Below are 22,896 nucleotides of genomic sequence, written 5' to 3'. Positions count from 1 at the left end.
ACACTTGCTGGCTGGGTCTGATGGGTGTTATAGTCCATTAGGTCTGGAAAACACCACCTTGGCAAATGCTTTAATAACCTAATTCCCCTCCATTTTACTCACTTCCACACTAGTGGTTAAATTCTTTGCCTTGCAAGCCCAGGCACTGAAGAGGGGCAGGGTCTAACTCTGCACATTCTCAGAGACACTCTCGCCTTGGTCATTGCTACACATTTTGCAGGGCTTATCCTGGTGTTCAGAACAGACCTGAGGCCTTGGAACATAAGACGAGCCCTGAAGTTGGGTCGGGGCAAAGGCCTATGCAATTTTCCAGGATGCCTGTTTGGGCTTGAACTAGGACCGATTCAGTGCTGTGGGTCAGTTGTCTTTCCTCCTTTGTCGAACTTTGAATGCTTTGTGTCTGGCTGCACAGGTCCATCCCTGCAGAGTGTGAAGCAGTAACAAAGAGGAGAGTGTCTCTGAGCATGTGCAAGAGTAAGACCCTGCCTCTCCCTTCTGTTTTGTGACTTGAGGACACTCTGAAGGCGTGGGCAGGATAACGGTTGTAGGCCTTCATCTGACTCAGCCTTAGAGCCATAGCTCAGGGGGTTAGAGAGTAGTGCTGATAAGGCTGAGGTTGCAGGTTTGATCCTTATGTGGGTCAGCTGCATATTCCTGCATTGCAGGGGGCTGGTCTAGGACACCTTCCAACTCGACAGTTATATGATCAATACAGAGTACAGGAAGAAGTAGTAACAGAAAAAGAGTGCCTCTGGGGGCATGCAGAGTGCATTTTTCTCATTAGTGGGGAATCTCAAGCCCAAGAGCCAATTGTGATCCTCCAGCCTTCCCCATTGGGTCTTTCGAACTCCGTCCAGACCATGTCTGCAAAATGTCCTTGAACTTTGAGAATGCCTCTCCGTTGCCTGGATGGAGAACAGAGAGGGGAATGTGCAGAAGGGTAAAATCCGCATTTGTTGCTTTGCACACTTTTGCCTCTGGCCCTGCCAACTGCTGGCATGTCGCCATTGGGCTGGAAAAGACTCCTTTACCTCTGCAGCAGTGAGCAGTTACATCTGATCCACACATGACACGAGAGCAGGGAAGCGGGCATTCCAGCCATTCCCTGGGACCACTGGTCTGGGGGGGGGGTCTTTCTCTTATGGGGTGAGGCAGGGTCCTGTCAACCCTTGGGGTACTTTTGTGCTTTTTTTGCACAGATCTGGGGTGTGCAGGGCCTCCTGCCTTTCATTGCTTTTTCACCATCCCCTTTGAAAGCTGGAGTTCTCAGAACCTCCCTAACGCTTGAGATGGGCGTAATCCAAGTTTATAAGCTTTTTCGCCCTTCGTGGATGGAGGCAGAGTTTCCCCATCTGTTACTACTTTTTTCATTTCCCTTTCAGGTGCAGCTGTGCTTTGACAGGGGCCAGGCTCCTGCCACCGTTCCTGCCTCCCGCTTAGGGGTGTGTGTGTGTAACTGGTTCCCGATGGCTTCTCAGGTGACCCCCAAGGACTCGTAAGTATCAAAGTCCTGTGAGATTTGACTTGGGGAGAATATACTTGGAAAAGAGCCGGGATAATAAGCATCTTAACCCTCAGAACCACTTGCTGAGACTGAATGTTGGAATAATACCTGGGAGGCCTTTGAGCACATTGCTTCCTGAGCCTTTTGGGTAGGGATTTTGTAACATACAAAAGAGTCCCGAATGTGACACCCTTCATAGACGAGTTGCTATTTTTCATGTTAGAGGGTGGTTTATTTATTTGTTGTTGAGTTAAACAGCATCCCTTCTCAAGCAGAGGTTGCCCATGAGCCTGTGGGGTGTATTTGAGTGTGATGGGCCGGAGTGGGGGGGGGGGAGCTCTGGGTTCAAAATCCATGAAGCTTTTCTTTGCCACATCATGGCTTATGGGGAGGATAAAATGGGATGATCTCATGAGCTTCTTAGGGGATTTGTAGGGTACACAGGTGGTTTAAAAAAAACAACTGAGTGTCTGACTAGGACCTGAGAAACCAGGGTTCAAATCCCCACCTGGCCACGAAGCTCACTGGGTGACCCTGGGCCAGTCACTTCCTCTCAGCCTAACCTACCTCACAGGGTTGTTGTGGGGATTTAATAAGGAGGCGGAGAGCAATGTACATGACCTTGAACTCCTTGGAGAAAAGGTGGGATATAAATGCAACAAATAATAATAAATTTTCCCGTGTTTGCAGAACTGCAATGAACCTTAGAATTGTAGAGTTGGAAGCAGAGCCTTCACAACACAAAACTCTGTTGTTGTATGTAGGTTTGTTTTGTTTTGTTTTATTATCTTATATTTTGGAAATGTACATCCAGGTTTCCCCCCCCCCTTATATTTTTTGGGGGGCCCCATGAGAGCGGGGCCCTAAGCTATAGCTTGTTTAGCTTATACAGTGGTACCTCGGGTTACAGACGCTTCAGGTTACAGACTCCGCTAACCCAGAAATAGTACCTTGGGTTAAGAACTTTGCTTCAGGATGAGAACAGAAACCGGGCAACAGCGGCAGCAGGAAGCCCCATTAGCTTATGTTCTTAACCCGAGGTACCACTATACATAAATCTAGAACTGTTCATATGCCACCAATCTGACTGGGTTGCTCTAGCCAATCTGGGTGGCTCTCAACAAAATATTAAAAACACAATTTTGTTATACAGCACTCAAAGTATAGCTGTTGAAATGAATGGACCTAAGTCAGTCATGCCCACTGATTTCAATCAAGGATCCCTCTAGATGTTGCTTTTAATGCAGGAAGGATGGGATTTAAAGCCCAAAGATATTTGGAGGGCTGCAGGTCTGCCCCCCCCCCCCGCAACTCCTGGATGAATACGAGATGTATTCCACCATAATTTGCCCAGTGGCGTGGATGGGGAAGGGTGGAGCGGGACCAAAGGGGTGAGGGAATGAAAATCTGCAAGCCTCAGTTAGGAACGGTTGCGGGAGTTGGGTAGGTTTAGCTTGGAGAAGAGGAGACTGAGATAACAATAACCATCTTCAAATATCTGGAGGATGTTGCCACATGGAAGACACAGCAAGCTTGCTTTGAGCTGCTCTGGAGGGTAGGACTCAAGCCAAAGGATTCAAATGACAAGCGAGAAGATTCCAGTTAAACATTAGGAAAAAATTTCTGAGGGTAAATACTGCTTGACAGTGGAAGGTGGTGGCCTCTCCTTCATTGATGGTTTTTAAGCAGAGGTAGGATGGCCATCTGTCTTCTGTCAGGGATTCTTTAGCTGTGATTCCTGCATTGTAGGGGGTTGGACTAGATGACCCTTGGGTGATCCTTCCAACCAGTGCCAGATTTACATATAAGCTAAACAAGCTATAGCTTAGGGCCCCACTCTCTTGGGGCCCCCAGAAAAAATTAAAGGAAAAAAAGCCACTGGGTGTACATTTCCATAACATAAGATAAAAAACATATTTTGTTATGTGCAAATGGCTTTAGATATCTATTAGGTCCATAAATTACCATATAGCATATATGCAACACAAAAAACAGCGACAATTTGTTGTTGACAAAGGACACCTGGGCATATAAAAGGCTCCATTACCTTCAGTAGCTTAGGGGCTCATCAAACCTAAATCCGGCCCTGCATATGAATAATAAAACACTAAAAATAATTATGAGTTAGTTAGTTCGATGCAGCCCGTTATTTCTGCTCTGCGCCTAACACATTTTTCGTTAACTCCAAATTGGACCAGTTATATAAGCCTCGCCTCCCCAGTTATTTTTAGTTACAAAATGCAGCTGCCTAGGTGTGCCCTCTTGGGTTTTTCTTTTCTTCTCTGCATACTCAGGTATGTGTTTGGGGAGGGAATGGAATGTTTCGCACCTGGATTAGTCAAGTTGCATGAGTTAACGGTGTAAGGATTAGAAGTGTTGAGTTTCCAGTTTTCTGGGCAAGTGCACAGATTTCTTTTAGGTACCCTATTCCCCTCCCCAGTGCTGCCACAAGTGCACTGGCAGCTTAAAATCTTCCGCTTCCCTTCCTTTCTTTTCTTTATAAAAACAGCAAACAAAAGAATCGGTTCCTCAAAACCTGATTTTCCTGTCCAGAAATGAGCACTGGGGTTATGCTTTCTTCTTGGTGCTGTGCTCCGTTTGTGTGCTGGGTGAGGGAGGGATAAGAAAATGGGGTGGTAAATAGATTGGCGGGGAGGAGGGCGGAAACTGGTACCAGGCAAGGCCTTGTAATGTAGACATGCCTTTGTCTTATTAGATTAAATCCGTCGCTCTCTTTCTCTCTCTGCTTCAGATCCAGCCTTTGGTAACCTGGGGCGCTCAAGACACTTTGGACTACAGCTTCAGTCGGCCCCAGTGATGGGAGTCGTGGTCCAAAGTTTCGGGAGGCAAGGGTGGGAGAAACTGTCAGTTTCTTTTCCCCATTTTGCCGATCTGGAGTTGAGGTCTCCCCATTTCCGCCGCGGTCCTCATGTTGGTGGTGGGAAGCCCTCGTTAAAATTCATGAGCCTAATAAGAGACATTTCCCCCCCCCCCAACCTAATGCATTTGGGCATTGTAACGGAAAATCCCAGGTGTGGAACTGCCCAGCCACCTGGCCCTTAGGGATAAGCCCACTGGTTTCTGCGGAGTTAAATAAAAGAAGTCCAGCCACTGGAGCAAGGACAAGACAGGGTTTATTGCGCAATAGCTTACAGTCAAACTGCACCCCCAGAGCAGTGTTACAAGAACTTTTAAAAACTCCTATCATATCCCAGAATACAGTTTGGAAACATCATTGCTACATCATCACTACATCACGAAAGGGAAGGGTTGTACATGATTGACATATAGGAAAAACAGGAAAAACAGGATTAACATAGGGGGAAAACAGAGCAATATCAGGGAGATAGCCCTGAGAAGTGTGAATGGGTGTTAAGTACTGGCAAGGATACCTTGAGCACTTATCTGGGAGAGAACAATGGGATTCTGGTTAAGGGATATTAGCCTGAAGCACCCAGAGATTACCTGCTGAGGCATTTCCCTGTGTAGTGGTCTCTCGCCTACTGGATCATGGCAGAGAGATGGGTCCCCTTAAGGGCATCACTCCATACCCCAAATGAGTTTACTCGGGAAGAGACTTTGCTTAGGTGACCCCCCCCCCCATAATTTCTGTAACAGTATTACATTTAGATACGCACTTTAATGCACATTTGTACGCGCATTTCTGTACACGTGGCTGGGGAGCTGCGCTGCAAAAATCGGGAAGATTGCAGATTTCAAAGGAAAGCTGTGTTTTGGTTCTTGCATTGTTCCAGAAACCCCAAAAGCAGGACCTAGCTACCCTTTCAACTTCCCCTGATCTCCCTCACCAGGTGTCACTTTGAGCTGTTCTAGGATACTCGAAGGGTGGTCAGGCCCATCTGCGCAGCCCTACTCCGAGCACTGCAACCACAGTTACACAATGTTCTTGTGGAGGGGAAGCATTGCAGAATGTTTCCAGCGGGCTTGGATTGTGGTATTTATGACCCACCCGCCTGGCCCAAATTGCTTTTAACTCCTTTTTGAGAGGGAGGAAACGTAGTGCAGTGGTAGAATGCATGCTCTGCTTACAGAAAGTCCCAGGTTCAATTCCCAGCATCTCCAGTTAAAAGGGATCAAGAGGCGGATGGCAGCTGCCTGAGACCATGGAGAGCTGTTGCCAGTCAGTACTGAGCCTGAACTAGCCCTGATTTCAGAATCTTGAGGGCTAGAAACTTTATCACTCTCTTTTTAAGCAGAAGGACTGTAGCTCAACGTTAAGACTGCTTGCTACGCAATCGTGGGCGCCTTCAGTTAGGAAGGATCAGGATCAAACAGGTAGTTGGTGATGGGGGAAGACCCCCTTGCTGGCTGAGACACTGGAGAGCCGCTGCCAGTCAGAGCAGGCAATACTGCGCTAGATGGACGAGTGTCCTGATTTGCTCACAGCTGCATCTGTTTAATGGCTGCTTCTCCTCTCCAAACCCCCCAGGTTCCATTGTGTGGGGATCATCTTCTTCCTCCTTGGCCTGGGAACTCTCCTGCCCTGGAACTTCTTCATCACGGCCATACCGGTGGGTCCTTTGATTTAGGCACCTTCTTCTCTGGGCATCTGGAGCGGTGGGGGGGGGGGCAGGGTACACGTTTCCAGGGATATGAATAGATGCTCAGAGAGGATATCTTTATTACCGGTAGATATTATCCTTCCTCCTTCATGTTTGTGAGTTCAGCAGAATGCATCCCTTTGCAGCTTAACAGGGAAGCTTGGATAGGCTAGTTTTAGCCTTTTAAGTTTAAGTAATCCAAGGTGGTTTAAGGCAGACTGCATTCTCCCTTGTATTTCCCCCTTTTTCTCCTCCTTAAAATAACAACCACACAAACAGTCTTGTAAAAGGTAAAACAAAAATAACATTTGCTCACTCAGAATACTTGTTGAAGAGTAACAGATACAGCAGCTTTGTTCAGGCAGGCTTAACATGGTAATTCAGTCCACAAAGACATACTTATGTCTAGCTTAGCAGATGTTCTTATGGTTGCTGGCATGGTGGAAAGAGATTGGAAGAGTCAGAGAGGGTGCCAAGGCAGAGCGGGGGCGTCTCTCACAGAAACCTCTCTAGGAAACTTGCGGGAAAACTCTGTGAGCTTCATCTCCTGTCGTGGGCCTATCTAGCAAAACATGAATTGTTGGCTTGATTGCATGTGGTTAAATATCCCACGTGCAGCTCACGCCAGGAAACTTCGCCCTTGTTGCACACTCAATTCTTTGCATTTCTTAATTTTTCAGAATAAGAGGAAATTCTGCTCTAAGGCCGTTTGGCCAGGATGAATAATCAAGCTGCATCCCTGGATCCCACTTAACCTGGGAGCAGGAACAGAAAGGATAGTCTCTGTTTCACATAGATGAGTTCATTCGCAAGGACTTTCCATTCCTTTCCGGCATCAGTCCATGAATTGTTTGTTTTAAAAAACCTACATAAATATATGCATTGCTTTGCCTATCCAACCCTCCAGTTCCACCTTTTGGGGTGCGCAGGAGGAGGAGGAAGAGGAGGAGGAGGAGGAGGAGGAGAGGAAATGGAAGCCCCATTGTGCCAGTGGCACGCAGTGATGGAGGTGGTTTTCGATGGCAGTGTGGCTTCCTGTTGTTTGGTGCTTTGAGGAAACGGGTCACGTTGCAGGCTTAGCTCACCATAGCCAGCCCTGGAACTTCCATCGATTGCATAGCATGGCAGGAGTGAGCAAGGTGCAGTGGAGCATGCGCAAAGTGTCCTTCCACCATGCCTCAATTTAGCCCGCACGCATGTGCGTTAAGAGGGGAAGAGCTTTAATGGTCCAACAATGTGTATTGTATTTTTATCCTGTCAACCACCTCCATCACTTCATCTTGCGATGGAAGGGGGTATATAAATATCTAATAAATAACAATGGTGTAGGGAAGGGGTCCCCAAACTAAGGCCCGGGGGCTGGATGCGGCCCAATTGCCTTCTAAATCCGGCCCGCGGACGGTCCGGGAATCAGCGTGTTTTTACATGAGTATTTAAAATGCATCTCTGGGTTATTTGTGGGGCCTGCCGTTTCTACATGAGTAGAATCTGTGCTTTTATTTAAAATGCATCTCTGGGTTATTTGTGGGGCATAGGAATTCGTTCATATTTCCCCCCCCCCCAAAATATAGTCCAGCCCCCCCACAAGGTCTGAGGGACAGTGGACCGGCCCATGGCTGAAAAAGTTTGCTGACGCCTGTTGTAAGGGCGAGTCTGAGTCCCGGCCCCTCTCTTCTTGGGGAATTGAACACGCAGACATCACTCACACAGAGTATAACCTTCTTTTCAGTATTTTCAGTCTCGGCTCATTGTGGGGAACTGCTCAGCTGGCAAGGAGGAGGATGGGAACTGGACAGGCCTGGGACTTGAACCCTCATCCCACTGCAGCGACGACTTTAACTTCAGCAACTGGCTGGCTCTTCTTTCCCAGCTGCCTCTGCTCCTCTTCACCCTTCTCAACTCCCTCCTCTACCAATGGTGAGCTAGCTTGCTTCCTTCTCCTCCATCCTGGCACACTGCCTGGATCCCATGCCCAAGACGGGCGTTGCCCACCTCTGTCTCCACGCTCTCCCAGGTTCCCTTCCCGGGCGTGGGTGAAGCGTAATCTCCAGGTTCCCAGCTTTCATTTAAAAGAAGGAAGAACAAGTGCCTGGCATTTGTAGAACCTGAGACGTGAGGCAAAATGTACAGGCCTGCTTCCCCCTTCCACTGTTTGACTTCGCCCCGCCTATGTGTCCAAAGTGTTCTCTATAAACTGTGCTATAAGGGGTTAGTCACAACAAAGCCTAGATTGTGCTTTCAACAGCTCTGTGAGGTAGGCCCGCTGTTGGTTCCATGGTACATATGGAAAGTTGAGGCAGAGAAACCAGAAACTTGCTTTGTTTTGAGGGCCACCGCTCACTGGTAGAACATCTGCTTTGCATGCAGCAGGTCCTGGGTTCAATCCCCAGGTAGGGCTGGGGGCACAGCTGTCAACCTTCCCTTTTTTGCAGTGGGAAACAGCGCTGGAATAAGGGAATTTCCCACAAAAAAGGGAAAGTTGACAGCTATGGCTGGGAGTGTCCCCCATCTGAAACCCTGAAGAGCCACTGCCGGTCCGTTTAGTTTAGCTAGGACCAACGGCCTGACTCTGTATAAGTCAGCTTCCTACTTAAATCAGCTCTTTATTCAGGACCATGTAGATCAGAAACCTACCATATTTTTGCTCCATAAGACGCACTTTTTTCCTCTTAAAAAGTAAGGGGAAATGTCTGTGCATCTTATGGAGTGAATGCATGGTCCCTGGAGCTGAATTGCTTTGGGGCCAAAAGCAAATCATGCTCTTTTTTTTACAAAGAGAGAAGGGGGTGTTGAAAGGAAGCCGCTGAACAGCTGCTCAGCAAGTGATCAGGAGAGAGATAAGGCTCCCTTTCCAGCCCCGCCCCCTTGCCTAGGCCTCCATTGTTGAATGCAGAGGGAGGCTGTTTGTTTCCCCAGCGACATGTGACTGGCTGATTAGATTATCTGTCTGGAAACTGCAGAAATGGCTGTAGGACTAGAAGCTGCAGAACTGTGAGTTGGACCCCATAAAAACGGGGCTTTTCCTCTTTGCAAAAAAAGCTGCACCATTTTCAGCTGATCCTCAAAAAAGCAGGGCTTTTCCCTTTCCAAAAAAAGCTGCACCACTTTCAGCTGATCCTCAAAAAAGCAGGGCTTTTCCCTTTGCAAAAAAAGCTGCACCACTTTCAGCTGATCCTCAAAAAGCAGGGCTTTTCCCTTTGCAAAAAAGCTGCACCACTTTGAGCTGATCCTCCCAAAAACAGGCCTTTCCCCCTTTCCTCCTCTAAAAACTAGGTGCGTCTTATGGAGCGAAAAATATGGTGCTTCCTTCTGACACAAAGGGTCATAGCTCCGTGGTAGATCCTCTGTTTTGCATGCAGGAGGTTCCCAGTTCAATTCCCCGGCATCAGTGTTGAATCCCAGAATTGTATTGTTGGAAGGGACCCCAAGGGTCCTCTAGTCCAGGAATCTCAGCTAAAGCATCCATGACAAGTGGCCATCCAACCTATGCTTAAAAAACTCCAGTGAAGGAGAGCCCACAACCTCCAGAGGCAGTCTGTTCCACTGCCAACAGCTCTTACAGTCAGGAAATTCTTCCTGGTGTATAGTTGGAATCTCCTTTCTTATAATTTGAAGCTGTGGGTTCAGTTCCCTTCCTTCCCCGCATCTCCCAGCTGCTCAGCCCCCCCCCCCCAACTCTTATCTAGGCAGGGCAACCTTTAAGCATTCATCTTTCTCCTTTCCACCCCTGCAAAGCATTCCGGACAAAGTGCGAATCCTGAGCAGCCTGATCGGGATCCTGCTCCTCTTTGTGCTGACGGCCGTATTGGTCAGGGTGGAGATGCCGCCCCAGAGTTTCTTCTCCATCACCATGGCAAGCGTCTGGTTCATTAACTGTGAGTTCTGCAATAACGCCATTGCCGTCTGCTCCCAAGCCCTGCGGCAGATCTGTAACCTCCAGGGTTTGAGTTTGGAGAAGAGAATGACCGAGAGCCAGTCTGGTGCAGCGGTTAGAGAGTCAGTCTAGGGCCAGGGAGACCCAGGTTCAAATCCCTACTTGGCCCCAAACCTCACTCTTGGCCAGCTGCTGTCTCTCGGCCTGCACAGCCTCACAGGGTTGTTGTGAGGATAAAACAGGGGTGAGGAGAACCGTGCATCTGTGGCTCTGAATTTCTGGGATGAAAGGTGGAACAGAAGTGTAACTTTGATGTAATTTTAAAAGGCCGAGGGGAAGGGCTGTCATGCTGAACAGGGGAAAAGACTTGCTGGCTCAGACTGGATCTGATGTGCTTAAATTACAGGAAGGCAGACTGAGGATTAGGATAGAAAGAACAGTTTTATCATCATAATTATGATAATAATTTATTACTTGTACACCACCCATCCGACTGAGATGCCCCAGCCACTCTGGGCAGCTTCCAACAGATTATAAAAGAACACAATGAAACACCAGACATTAAAAAGCTTCCCGATACAGGGCTGCCTTCAGATGTCTATAGAAAGTCATATACTGTAATTGTTTATCTCTCTGACACTTGATGGGAGGCCATTCCACAGTGAGGGTGCCACTACCAAGAAGGCCCTCTGCCTGGTTCCCTGTAACTTCACTTTTTGCAGTGAGGGAACTGCCAGAAGGCCCTCGGAGCTGGACCCCAGTGTCTAGGCTGAATTATGGGGGTGGTGACACTCCCTAGGGTATACAGGGCCAAGGAGCGTCAATTTTACCCAGGCTAGTTTTGTACACACACCCCTCTTTATCCTCCATCCAAACAAGCAAGAGATCAAGGCCAGGCAAAAACACTTGAGGTGTGAATCAGGGCCAGCGAGGGGGTGTGGCTTGGGGAGAGTTCTGAGGACCAGATAGAGAGAACTGGAGGGCCGCATTTGGAACCCCCCCCCCCCGAGACCTCAGGTTCTCCACCCCTGGACGAAACGGCCTACAAGACTCCTTCTAACTCAGTGTGGTGTAGTGGTTAAGAGCAGTACACTCGTAATCTGGGGAAACCGGGTTCGATTCCCCGCTCCTCCACATGCAGCTGCTGGGTGACCTTGGGCTAGTCACACTTCTCTGAAGTCTCTCAGCCCCACTCACCTCACAGAGTGTTTGTTGTGGGGGAGGAAAAGGAGAATTTTAGCCGCTTTGAGACTCCTTTGGGTAGTGGTAAAGCGGGATATCAAATCCAAACTCCTCTTCTTCTTCTTCTTCTTCTTCTTCTTCTTCTTCTTCTTCTTCTTCTTCTTCTTCTTCTTCTTCCTCTTCCTCTGTAGATCTAGGACTGCAGTTGTTGTTGTTGTTGTTGTTGTTGTTGTTGTTGTTGTTGTTGTTGTCCTAGGACTGCAGTTGTTCTTGTTGTTCTAGGACTGCAGTTGTTGTTGTTGTTGTTGTTCTTCTTCTTCTTCTTCTTCTTCTTCAACTGCAGTTGTTGTTGTTGTTGTTGTTGTTGTTGATGATGATGATTCACCCTTTACCATACAGTCCTAGGACAGGTCACAGCAATCTCAAAATGCGAGTGTCAAACGCCAGGGTAGAGGTGCATCTTGAGCCTATGACAGAAACTGTCTCCTGAAGATGCTGGACAAGGGAGGGAGGGAGGAAGTTGCACAACTTCCTCTGGCTGTGAGGAATGATCTCCACTGAGGGATTGTGGTTCTTAGTGCTTGGGGGAAAGGGGAAGGTTGCCCCCCCCACAACCACGGTCTAAGTCTCAGTGCTGGGTGTTTGAGCTTATAAAGAAGTAAAATACCACTAAGCATGCTGGCTGCTGACATTCACCCCCCCCAAACTCCACCTTCTTTCTCTCCTCTCCTCTCGCCAGCCTTCTGCGCCGTCTTGCAAGGCAGCCTCTTTGGGCAACTGGGATCCTTCCCGCAAAGCTACAGCACTCTCTTCCTGAGCGGCCAAGGAATGGCCGGGACCTTCGCAGCCACCGCCATGTTGCTCTCCATGGCCAGTGAGTATCATGAGGAGGACAAGGAGTGTGTGGTCTGGAGAGCAAGTCCTCTGAGGGCTTGTTGCGAAAGTGCTGGGAAGGGGGGGGGGGTTGCATGGAGAAGAGAAGATTGAGGAGGCCCGGGGGGGGGAAAGGAGAACCACCTTCGAATATCTGAAAGGGGTGTCGCGTGGAAAATGGCGGCAACCTGTTCTCCATTGCTCAAGAGGGTCAGTGGAAATCGCAGGGAAGCAGATTTCTGCTGAACGTTAAGACAGAGGTGAGGAATGTCCAGCCTGTCTGTGGGCCTTAATATGCTCCTACCTGTGGGGCAGGTAAAGACAGGGACGGGTCAGGTTTACAGCTGACCTTCAGAGTGCCCCGCAGGGTGTTTGCAAGCATCAGCATTCAGCTGACCATCGTCCCTTTTCAGAGAGCAGCATGAGGCACTCTGGTGGCTGCCTCAGTTTTGTGCAAGCCCTGGTGACCAGCTGATCGTTGCTGTGAGCCCTGGACGGTGCTTTGAAACCCAATAATCAGCTGATTTGTTGGCGCTTCAAAGGGTCACACGCTGCACTGGACCAAAAGCAGGTCTCCTGATGTCGTTGTGGCATCAGGTGATTGACAGCTGGGCACCCCCCACCTCTCCACCTTGATCTACAGGGGAGGGGGGAGAAAATGGTAAGAGGCACCCAACCGTGCAGGCAGCACCCAACCACCTCAGGAAGTGGTGGGCCATCTTTCACGAGAGGCATTTTAATAGCAGCAACTTCAGATTGCCTGCCTTTGGCTTATTAATGTGGAGCTCCCAGTTGGTCTGAGGCGGAGCTGATTTGTTGCCCTCCAAAATACCACTCACATTTTATTTATTATTTATTACAGGGGTCAGTAACCTTTTCCAGCCGTGAGCCGGTCCACAGTCCCTCAGACCATGTGGTGGGCCGGACTATATTTTGGGGAAAAAAATAATGAACGAATTCCTATGCCCCACAAATAACCCAGAGATGCATTTTAAATAAAAGCACACATTCTACTCATGTAAAAACACCAGGCATGACCCAGAGATGCATTTTAAATAAAAGGACACATTCTACTCATGTAAAAACCACACTGATTCTCAGACCATCCACGGGCCGGATTGAGAAAGCGATTGGGCCGCATCCGGCCCACGGGCCTTAGGTTGCCTACCCCTGATTTATTACATTTATGTCCAACTTTTGTCTTCCAAGGATCTCAAGGGGGCTTAAATGCTTCTCCTCCTCAGTACGCCTCGCCCTTCTGAGCCCACTGGCCTGTCTGTTCCTGCCAAAACCACACATGCATTCCTTAAGGCCCAATGTGAAGTCCCCCACCCTGCCCCCAACTGCCCCTTTCTCTGTAGGCTTCTCACTTCTTCATCTCTCTTCCCCCACCTCTTTCTTCATTCAGGCCTTTGCCTCTTCCAGGAACGAGAAGAAAGGACCTCTGAGGTGCACCAAGTTACAATTTGTTGGTGTTTTGAATACGACCTGCATCCCGGGGGGGAAACGCAGCAATGCTCTGTGTTTTTTTTCTGTGCGCTCTGCTGCAGTGTGGCTGTGGGCACCCCTTACCCACCCACCCACCCCCCAAGCTCAGTCTCATGGCTTGCCCAGCACTCCTGCCTTTTATTCCTCCTTCCTACGAACCCCTCTCCTGTCCCTCACCCCCCTCCTATGTGAGAATTCCTTCCTCCTGCATACTGAGTTATCACTTCTCTTTCCAAAACTGCCCGCCCACCCTTCTCCACGTTCTGTCTTGAGAGACATCTTCACCCCCAAACATTTGTGAGCATTCCGTGACATGACAAAAGCTCGACTGGTGACTGGTAGGGGTTCGGAGGTGACGGGACGGTGTTTAAATGTGGGCTTGTCTGTTTGCTTTTATGCCAAGATGCATAGGCAGGGGTGCGGGGAAGGAATACGATGCAAATTCTCTAGCAACTTACCCCTGACCCCCATGGGCTGTGTCTTAAGACCTGTGAGTCCAGAAGGGCAGTCCAGAAAGCGCTCTCCGTAGGCTGCCCATCCTCACCTCATCGTTCTCTGGCTTTACAGGTGGCGTGGATGCTCAGACCTCTGCTTTGAGCTATTTTGTCACCCCCTGTGTTGGGACCCTGATCTCGATCATCTGCTACATCTTGCTGCCCCACAAGGTGAGACGATGCCCTCTCTCCCACACCCCGGTTTTGCAAAATAAGAAGGGGCTCTTTCCACTGGGTTTGAGGAGGGGGAGGGAGAGATTTGTGAGCGTGGGCATGGTCTAATCCACTTAAAAAGCCAACTTGGCTAAAGCAATTGGGACAATCATGATCTCTTCCCTCCCCCCCCCCCCGCCCCCCGCACTTTGTACACATCTCCATATTTTCACCCGTTTTGTACAGCAGATAAACCGACACAATTTTCGAGTGGGATTCATTCACGCATTCTGACAAATTCAGGTTGCACTATTAAAGTCAATTTGGCACTCCTGTGCAACAAACTCAACCCCCCCCAATAAAAATATGACTTCTTCTTTTTGCATTGCATTGCAATGCTGTCTACCCCCCTCCCCACAAACAACTTAGAAAATGCCAGCATTTTCTAACCTCCCCGCAAACTTTATGCAAACAAATCTGGGTTGTCTGGAAGTGAAGCCTATCAACTCGCTGTAACTTTGTTCTCCCCACTCCCCACACTGTTGGAGGGAGTATATAGCATGCCTGAGAATACCAGCTGCTGGGAATCACAAGTGGGGGGGGGTCTTGCTTGGGGGGGCTCCCCATGGACATCCGCTTAGCCACTGAGAAAACAGGATACTAGACTATATGGGCCCCCCTTTGCCCTGATCCAGGAAGCCCATATTGTGTTCTCAGCCTTACCAGCTTCCCTTGCAGAGGTGAGGGAAGGGGTGATGAGGGAATCTGGTAACACCCTGCCATTTGCAACCATGGATGGCTCCCTTCTTTCTCTGCAGGATTTCGCTCGCCACCACCTGCACAAGAAAGCCCAGGAAGAGCCAGGCTACGAGCTGGAGACCAAGGCGGGGCTTCTTTCCCCTGGTAAGCAGACTCCCAAGAAGTATGTGAGCCGGGCTCCCCCCTTGAGAGTTCTTCCCAAATTGTGGAATCAATTCACAAATCTAATAATGGAGATTGTAGGGCAGGGTGGGGTGGGGGGGACATTTGGCCCTCCAGAGGCTGTTGACTCCCAGCTCCCATCACCCCCAGCCAGCATGACCAGGGATTAGGGGTAATGGGAGTTGTAGTCTAGCAACCTCTAGAGCAGGCTTCCTCAAACTCGGCCCTCCAGATGTTTTGAGATTCCAGTTCCCATCATCCCTGACCACTGGTCCTGCTAGCTAGGGATCATGGGAGTTGTAGGCCAAAAACATCTGCGGAGCCGAGTTTGAGGAAGCCTGCTCTAGAGAGCTACACGTTGGCCACCCCAAGTGTACAGTTAAGTCTCCCTCTACCTGGCTGGCATCTAGACAGTTTAACTTTTTCATAAACCGCTTTCAGGTTTTTTTTGTTTTTTAATAATCAAGCGGTGTGGTGTATAAATGTTACGAAATAAATAAATAAATTGCAAGGTTGTTGTTGTTTTTTAAATAAAAACCCTCAAACCACAAATGATATTATTATAATTATTCATTAAAGGTACATGGCAGCCCAACAACGGAATTCCATAAAAAACACCCCTCACACAATATTTTAAAAAATCCAAAATGTAATAATAATGTAATAATTAAAACAACAAAAACCTCAAAGCACAAATGGTATTATTATTATTATTATTATTATTATTATTATTATTATTATTATTATTATTATTATTATTATTATTATATAAAGGTACATGGCAACTCAACAACGGGATTCCTGAGGTGGCTTACCAAAAAAACAAAACAGAAACCCACCCCTCACTCAGTATTTAAAAATGCAACATGTAATAATTAAAACAACAGAAACGTTTAAAAATAACAGCATAAATTAAGCAGAATTTTTTAAAAAAGACTCTGCAACTCAGCTTAAAAAACAACTAGAGAGCCAGTGTGGTGTAGTGGTTAAGAGCGGTAGACTCGTAATCTGGTGAACCGGGTTCGTGTCTCCACTCCTCCACATGCAGCTGCTGGGTGACCTTGGGCTAGTCACACTTCTCTGAAGTCTCTCAGCCCCACTCACCTCACAGAGTGTTTGTTGTGGGGGAGGAAGGGAAAGGAGAATGTTAGCCGCTTTGAGACTCCTTCAGGTAGTGATAAAGTGGGATATCAAATCCAAACTACTCGCTTATCCACACTTACCTTTTGCCCTGCTCTTTCCTCTTTCCAGGCATAATCCTGCTATTTAAAGCTCTGTGTCCAAAAACCTTTCTCCTCCTCCTCCTCCTCCTCCTCCTCCTCCTCCTCCTCCTCCTCCTTCTTCTTCTTTTCTTTTTTGCCCAGGAGCTTTCCTCGCAAAAATCCACTGTTTAAAGCTGAAGGCGGCAAACGGCAATTTGGATTTTCCACAGATTGCCGTATAAATAATAAAAGTATTATTGGTTTGTTTGTTTCTTTGCTCCAATTCAGCTTTTAAAAGTGGGTTTTCGTGGGGGAAAACTCCGAAGCACAAAAAAACAAGTACTTGGACACTGAGCTTTTGAACCACAGATCGTGCCTGGAAAGAGCAGAGGAAAGGGAAGTGTGGATAAGCCCTAAAAGAGTGCAAGCAGCAAAAAAAGCAGTAAGAACAACCGGCCCACCTGATGACCGTCATTCCCTTCACAGCAACACGGCCTTCCTCAGCAGGATCAGGAAAATTGCAAGGCATGGCAGGAAGAAGTTTGTTTGTTGATTTTTATACTGCTCTCTACCCACAGGTCTCAGGGCGGTGACAACATAAAATCACAATATAAACACACAAAATACATAAGAAAAACAAAAGCAACCCAACAACCCCCCCCCCAAAAAAATAGGTTTGGGTAAAGCGAAAAAGGCAAAGAAGTCAGAAGCGGGCAAGGCAGGAATGTTTTTTATTTTTATTGTTTATTATAATGTCCGCCAGGCCTCCATTAAAGCTGAGCGGCTGGTCTGTGCATCCAGCTGCTGGTGAGCCTGGGGGGAAGTGAGCTGAGGGAGGGTGAGATATACTGTATTTTTCTGTGTGTATAAGACTAGGTTTTTTCCCCTGAAAAATAATGTCCAATATTTGGGGGCGTCTTATACATGGGGGGAATCTCCCCCTTCTTAAATCATAGTCCCCAAAATAAACACTGTCTTATACATGGGGGCATCTTATAGACGGGAAAATACAGTAGATATACCATAGATATACCATTTCCTCAATTTCCCACATTGAACTGTGTGTGTGTGTGTGTGTGTGTGTACACACACACACACACACACACACACAGAGAGAGAGAGAGAGAGAGAGTTCAATGTGGGAAATTGAGGAAATGCGCCTCGGAAGCCGTTCGACTTCTGAGGCGCGTTCGGAAACGGAAGCGATTACTCCTGGGTTTTAGGCATTTGGGTTTCAAATTGTTCCACTGTGTGTGTGTGTGTGTGTGTGTGTGTGGCAGAGCAGAAGGTGATTGGAGCCTGTAGGTCACCTGACTGCCGCGTGCTGATTGGCTCCTTTTGTGTCCCGCTCCCAGACGATGGCCTTGGCGCCGTGCCGGGTGCTTCCCAAGGAGGAGAGCCACTGAGCTTGAGCAATGGGATTGCCATCACCCTGGAGCAAGAAGACTCAAAATGCCCCCCGGAGATTATGAACGGGAGCAGTGGGGCAGGCCTGCCTCCGCTGAAACCGTCAGTCCTAGGTGTGCTGAAGAAGGTAGGGACTGTGGCCGGAGTGGTGAAGTAATGGGAGACTTCAAGACTAGGGTGGGTGGGGGAATGGAGTAGCAAGGGTGCAGTGGCGGAGTTTCATGCTATGGCACCAGGGGGGGAGCAGGTGGGGGCGGGGCTAGCATGTGTCCTGAGGGTGGGGCATGCCGCCCAAAGGGGTGGGGCACACATCCTGGGGGCGGGATGCCCAGCGCAGGCGGGGGGCACAGCCGCAATGGAACCCCACCAGGATCACGCTGCCCAGGGCGGTACGCTCCCATCGCCCCCCCTTCCTCCGCCCCTGCAAGGGTGCTGGTTTCGCCAGCACCCAACTCGCTCACATTGCTCTCTCTTCCTCTTCCTCCCGGCTATAGATTTGGCAGATGGCCCTCTGCATCGTCATGGTCTTCTCCGTCACTCTGTCAGTGTTTCCAGCCATCACTGCCAGCGTCGCCAGCACGTCAGAGAGTGAAACCTGGAGTGAGTAATGGGGGAAATCCAATGGGGGGGGGATGGAGGGATGAGGAGGGCTGGTCCCAGCTGGCTAGAGGCAGGTGAGAGCTGGAACCCCACAGAAAGGCCCACAGCTCAGTGGTAGAGCTGCCTTGCATGTAGAAGGCCCCAGGCTCAGAAGGCCACAATGGCACTGCCAGGGACGGCTTGGAGAGACACTGCCTTTGCAAAACAGACAGCAAGACTCGGACCACGTCTAAGGCCTTCTTGGTAGTGGCACCCGCCCTGTGGAACGTCCTTCCATCAGATGTCAAGGAAATTAACAACTATCCGACTTTTGGAAGACATCTGAAGGCAGCCCTGTTTAGGGAAGTTTTTAATGTTTGAAGTTTTATTCTGCTTTTAAGGTTTTGTTGAAAGCCGGCCAGAGTGGCTGGCGAAACCCAGCCAGATGGGCAGAGTAGAAATAAAAATAAATTATTATTATTATTATTATTATTACTACTACTGCTACTACTACTACTTAGGCAATTGCTTACCATCCTAGAAAGATGACTGAGGCTCAGGGATGAAGCACCTTACTTTGCTTGCAGAAGGGTTCCAACATCTTTAGTTAAAAAAGGATCGTGTAGGAATTTTCCCTGCCTCAGTCCCCAGAGAGCCACTGCCAGTCAGAGTAGACGATATTGGGCTAGACCAGTGGTTCTCAAAGGGGTGTGGCAGGAGAGTCTGGCAAGTGTGGAGGGAAGAATTAAGGACACGTGGCATATGAGAACTTCAGTTTTATTTATATTATTCATATATATATATACATTATTTATTTATATTTAAAGAAGATTTGCGTACCACTTAATCGACAAAACCCCTCTAAGTGGTTTACTGAAACAGTATAAAACATTCGTAAGGAAAAACCAAACTTTTAAAAAGTAGTAGACATAAAACCCAAGTAAAACCAGGTGTTTTAAAGCAAATCTAATGACAGGTTAGTGTTGCATTCATCTCCCTCCTATTTCTCTGTCTTTCTCTTATGCCTCAGGCAAGTTCTTCACTCCCGTCTGCTGTTTCCTTCTGTTCAACGTCATGGACTGGCTGGGCCGCAGTGCTACCTCCTATTTCCTCTGGGTAAGTGTTGGTGCCTGAAGTGGGATTGGCTCCATGCTGTCCAAAAACATTGTGGCCATTATGAATATCTCTGGATGAATTCCAGAAAAGGCAGCAGCGTTAACCTCCCATAACGGAAGCAGATAAGGCATGTGGCACCTACAAGACTTTTACTTCAAGGAAAGCTTTTGTGGGCTTGAGCCATCAGGCTCAGGAAGCCTTATCTTGGGAGATTGTTATAGCAAGTGGAGACCACATGTGGCCCACCAGATCTCTCTGCCTGGTCCTTGAGACTCTCCCAAGTGTTTTTGCTTGGACAGGATCCATCCTTGAACTCTTGCAATGACACTTCCTAGCCTGGATGGAAGATGGGTTGAGCATGCATAGAAACTAGCCTAGTGTACAAAGGTAAAAATTATGTTTGTTGCTCCTCCCTCTTTTGCATCTGGCCCTGCCTGCGACTGGCATGTGGCCCTCAAAAGGTTGCCCAGAAGGGATTATGCAGCCCTTGGCCCTTCCTCGCCCATTACATAGGAATATGCTTGAATCCTAAGATCTTCTACTCTTTTTGAGGCTAGGCGGGTTTTATTTACCGTATTTTGCTGTGTATACGACGATATTTTTTTTTGAAGTTTAAAATAAGGGGTTGTCTTATACATGGATAGTGCATAGTGCATTTTCTTAATTTTGAGCCCCCCCCAAAATAGGGGGCGTCTTATTCACGGGGGTATGTTATACACGGAAAAATACGGTATGTAGACATCTTTTACTAAAAAAAAGAGAAAAAAGATCAAGGCGTTCTTATGAAGTTAAAATAACGATCCAGAAAGAATTATGAAATAAAATAAAATAAAAAGAAAGAGAAAGAAAACTCGGGTAGGTGGGTGGGTATGGAGGTTCACAGCTATCACATCATAAAACGAGACCTTTGGACATTTATTAGGAAATAGGGTAATGAAGCAAAGAACGCTGCTTTTTTGCTCTTCCCAGCCAGAGAAGCACCTGCGCCTGCTCCCTGCGGTGGTGGGGCTCCGCCTGCTCCTCGTCCCACTCCTGCTTCTGTGCAACGTCCCCCAGCGGGAATACCTGCCCATGCTCTTCCGCCAGGATGCCTGGTTCGTCCTCTTCATGGTCGTCTTCTCGCTCTCCAATGGCTACTTCGTCTCCCTCACCATGTGCCTGGCACCAAAGTGAGTGTGCTCTGAGCGACGGCGCCCCTCCTGAAACGTGCAAAAGCAGCATTATGAACTGGGGGGGGAGGGGGGTCTGCAAGAGCGGATCGCTCGTTCTCCTTACTTATTTTGCATTGAGGCATTGGCAGCGTGTTGGCAGCCCCTGGTCTGCGCTAACCAGCAGTGGCTCTCCAGGGTTTCAGGTAAGGGAAGTCATTCCAAGCGCTACCTGGCAATGCCGGGGATTGAACCACGCAAGGCTACCTGAGCCACTGCCATTCTCGAGAAAGGGGTAAAAAATGACATCTCCCTGAATTCCAGATGTGAACAGCAGGCCCTCAAATTATTCTGATTTTTGTTGTGCTCCTCTTAGGCCACACCACACACTTAAAGCACTCTCTTATACCACTTTAATAGCCAACAAGTCCTGGGAAATGTAGTTTATAAAGGGTGCAAGGGGTTGGACTAGATGACCCTCGGGGGTCCCTTCCAACTCTATGATTCTATGTAGCAGTGACCCACACATTTTAGCACCCTCTGAACGGCAGACGCATCCCAACGTGCACTGTGAGTGTTCTGCGTAGGACATAAAGCTTAAGACACTTCTGTGATCTTTTTTGAGAGCAAAGTTATTGGAATTGAGTTTTTTTTAAATGCACTTAAAGGCCGTTCATAATTGGAGGCCGTAAACTGCAGCTTCCTTGTGCATAAATCCAGCCCTTGTTTCCTCTCTGGGTTGGGCAAAGAGGAAGGGCCTTTCCCATGGGTATAGCCAGGATTTATGTTATGGGGGGCAGGCTTTATGTTGGGGTGGCAGAACCAAGTTATCTGAGATGCAGTTAGTTAGTCAGTTAGTTATTTTTATTTATTTATTTACTTGATTTGGGGGGCAGATACCCCTCCCGCACCCCTTGGCTGTGCCCATGGCCTTTTCTGCCAGACTATAATGTGTCTTCTTCTCTGTTTCCGCCCCCAGGCAGGTGCAACCACATGAGAGTGAATTGGCGGGAGCCATCATGACGTTTTTCCTGGCATTGGGTCTCTCTTGTGGAGCTGGGCTGTCCTTCATCCTCAAGGCCTTGCTCTGATGTCCAGGACTTGGTGCACCTCGACAACAGCAAAGCATCTGCCTTGAAGACTCGAGGAGAGGCTGGTTGCCCTTCTCTCTCTCCCAGGTGTGCCCTCTGTGTGGCAGCTAATATCCTTCTGGGTATCAAAGTGGGCATCTGCCACCATCTTCCAACAAAGGGAACTGCTCTTTTTGGTTTTTCTTTCCTGTATATGCATAAGTTCACGTTCGCTCAGCTACCCTTTTAAATCCCCAGGAGCCTGAATGTATTTTTTTTTAAAGACTCTTGGACTTTTCTGAAAGATTCCTGGATTTTTACCAAGCCAAGGGAAGGCTGTGGTACGGAGGGGCCATTTGCAAGCCCCCTTCCTACGTCCCTGCAGGTGGAGGAGCCACTTTGCCTCTCCCACTTGTGCCTGGCTGAGGACGCACAACAAAGGGGGATTTTGCAATATCATCACACATATTCTTGCTCTCCCTTTGCTTTCAACTTGAGGAAGTATTGTTGCATAACAAACATTTGCTCTACGGAACATCCTCCTGGAGGGTGACGGTAGGTAAGGAAGGGAGAAGTCCGTACCCAGTCCATTAATGGGGTTGGGGTTGTTGCTTTCACCTCAAATTAGCCATATAGGGCAAGCTCTCTGCTCTCCCTCCCCCCACCCCACCCAGTGCCCGGTTTATGGTTTTGTTTTTTCTCAGCTTGCATTGCTTCAAACTTGTCCGCTAAAACTTGTTCTCGTCAGATAAAGAGGTCCACAAGATGTCAGATACTGCTTTCCAGAGGGGTCCGTCCTCCAGCCTCTCCCCAACCGGGTGTTCCCCTTGTGTTTTGGGACAAACAGCCCCAACCATCACTTCCTGTAGCACAAACCATCTGGAAGACTGGTGGTGGAGGCTCTGGGGAAAAAAGGCATAGGATTGGTGAGAAATAATACCATGTGTAGCCTCTTTAAACTAGGCCGCCAGATTTGACATCTGACCAAGCTTCTCTTCAGGCCAAAGGAGCCTCATTTCGCCCGGCAGGGCTAAGCTCAAAGCAGGACTAGGCCCCTGAAGCAGCTGTTTCCCTAAGATAGCCTGTTTCCCTCCGGTATGTGATGGAGGACACTGCCAATGTTTTGGGGGTTTTTAACGTATTTAGTGTTGAGGTAAGATCCAGAGATGTTGGGGACTGAACCTGGGACCTCTCGCATGTAAGGTGGGTGCTCTTTCACCGAGTGACAAGTGTTGGCCACAGGCTTGGACAACTTTGAAAGGGAATTAGACAAATTCATAGAGGAGTATAACTTATAAGGCAATCAATAGCTACTAGTCATGT

The 22,896-nt window shown here is 48.4% G+C and overlaps 1 protein-coding gene across 1 annotated transcript; it reads left to right on the top strand.

Annotated features, from left to right (window-relative positions):
- Window positions 1–211: 211 nt before the first annotated feature.
- Window positions 212–22,191, top strand: SLC29A2 (solute carrier family 29 member 2). The gene is made up of 13 exons (XM_033174125.1): window positions 212–356; window positions 1,383–1,495; window positions 5,955–6,036; window positions 7,796–7,983; window positions 9,802–9,941; window positions 11,862–11,996; window positions 14,051–14,148; window positions 14,949–15,033; window positions 17,609–17,787; window positions 18,155–18,260; window positions 19,270–19,355; window positions 20,325–20,524; window positions 21,483–22,191. The coding sequence occupies exons 2-13, from the start codon at window positions 1,467–1,469 to the stop codon at window positions 21,592–21,594; spliced, it is 1,440 nt and encodes a 479-aa protein (XP_033030016.1). The 5' UTR covers window positions 212–356; window positions 1,383–1,466; the 3' UTR covers window positions 21,595–22,191.
- The last annotated feature ends 705 nt before the right edge of the window (window positions 22,192–22,896 follow it).

The sequence above is a fragment of the Lacerta agilis genome, chromosome 17, assembly GCF_009819535.1.
Source record: "Lacerta agilis isolate rLacAgi1 chromosome 17, rLacAgi1.pri, whole genome shotgun sequence".
Lineage (NCBI taxonomy): Eukaryota > Metazoa > Chordata > Lepidosauria > Squamata > Lacertidae > Lacerta > Lacerta agilis.
This window is presented reverse-complemented; position numbering and strand designations above follow the sequence as displayed.

Coding starts and splice junctions, on each gene's coding strand:
- SLC29A2 (XM_033174125.1), top strand. CDS start 1,467: ATGGCTTCTCAGGTGACCCCCAAGGACTC. Junction 14,149..14,948: donor ACATCTTGCTGCCCCACAAG/GTGAGACGATGC, acceptor CTTTCTCTGCAG/GATTTCGCTCGCCACCACCT. Junction 20,525..21,482: donor ACCATGTGCCTGGCACCAAA/GTGAGTGTGCTC, acceptor TTCCGCCCCCAG/GCAGGTGCAACCACATGAGA.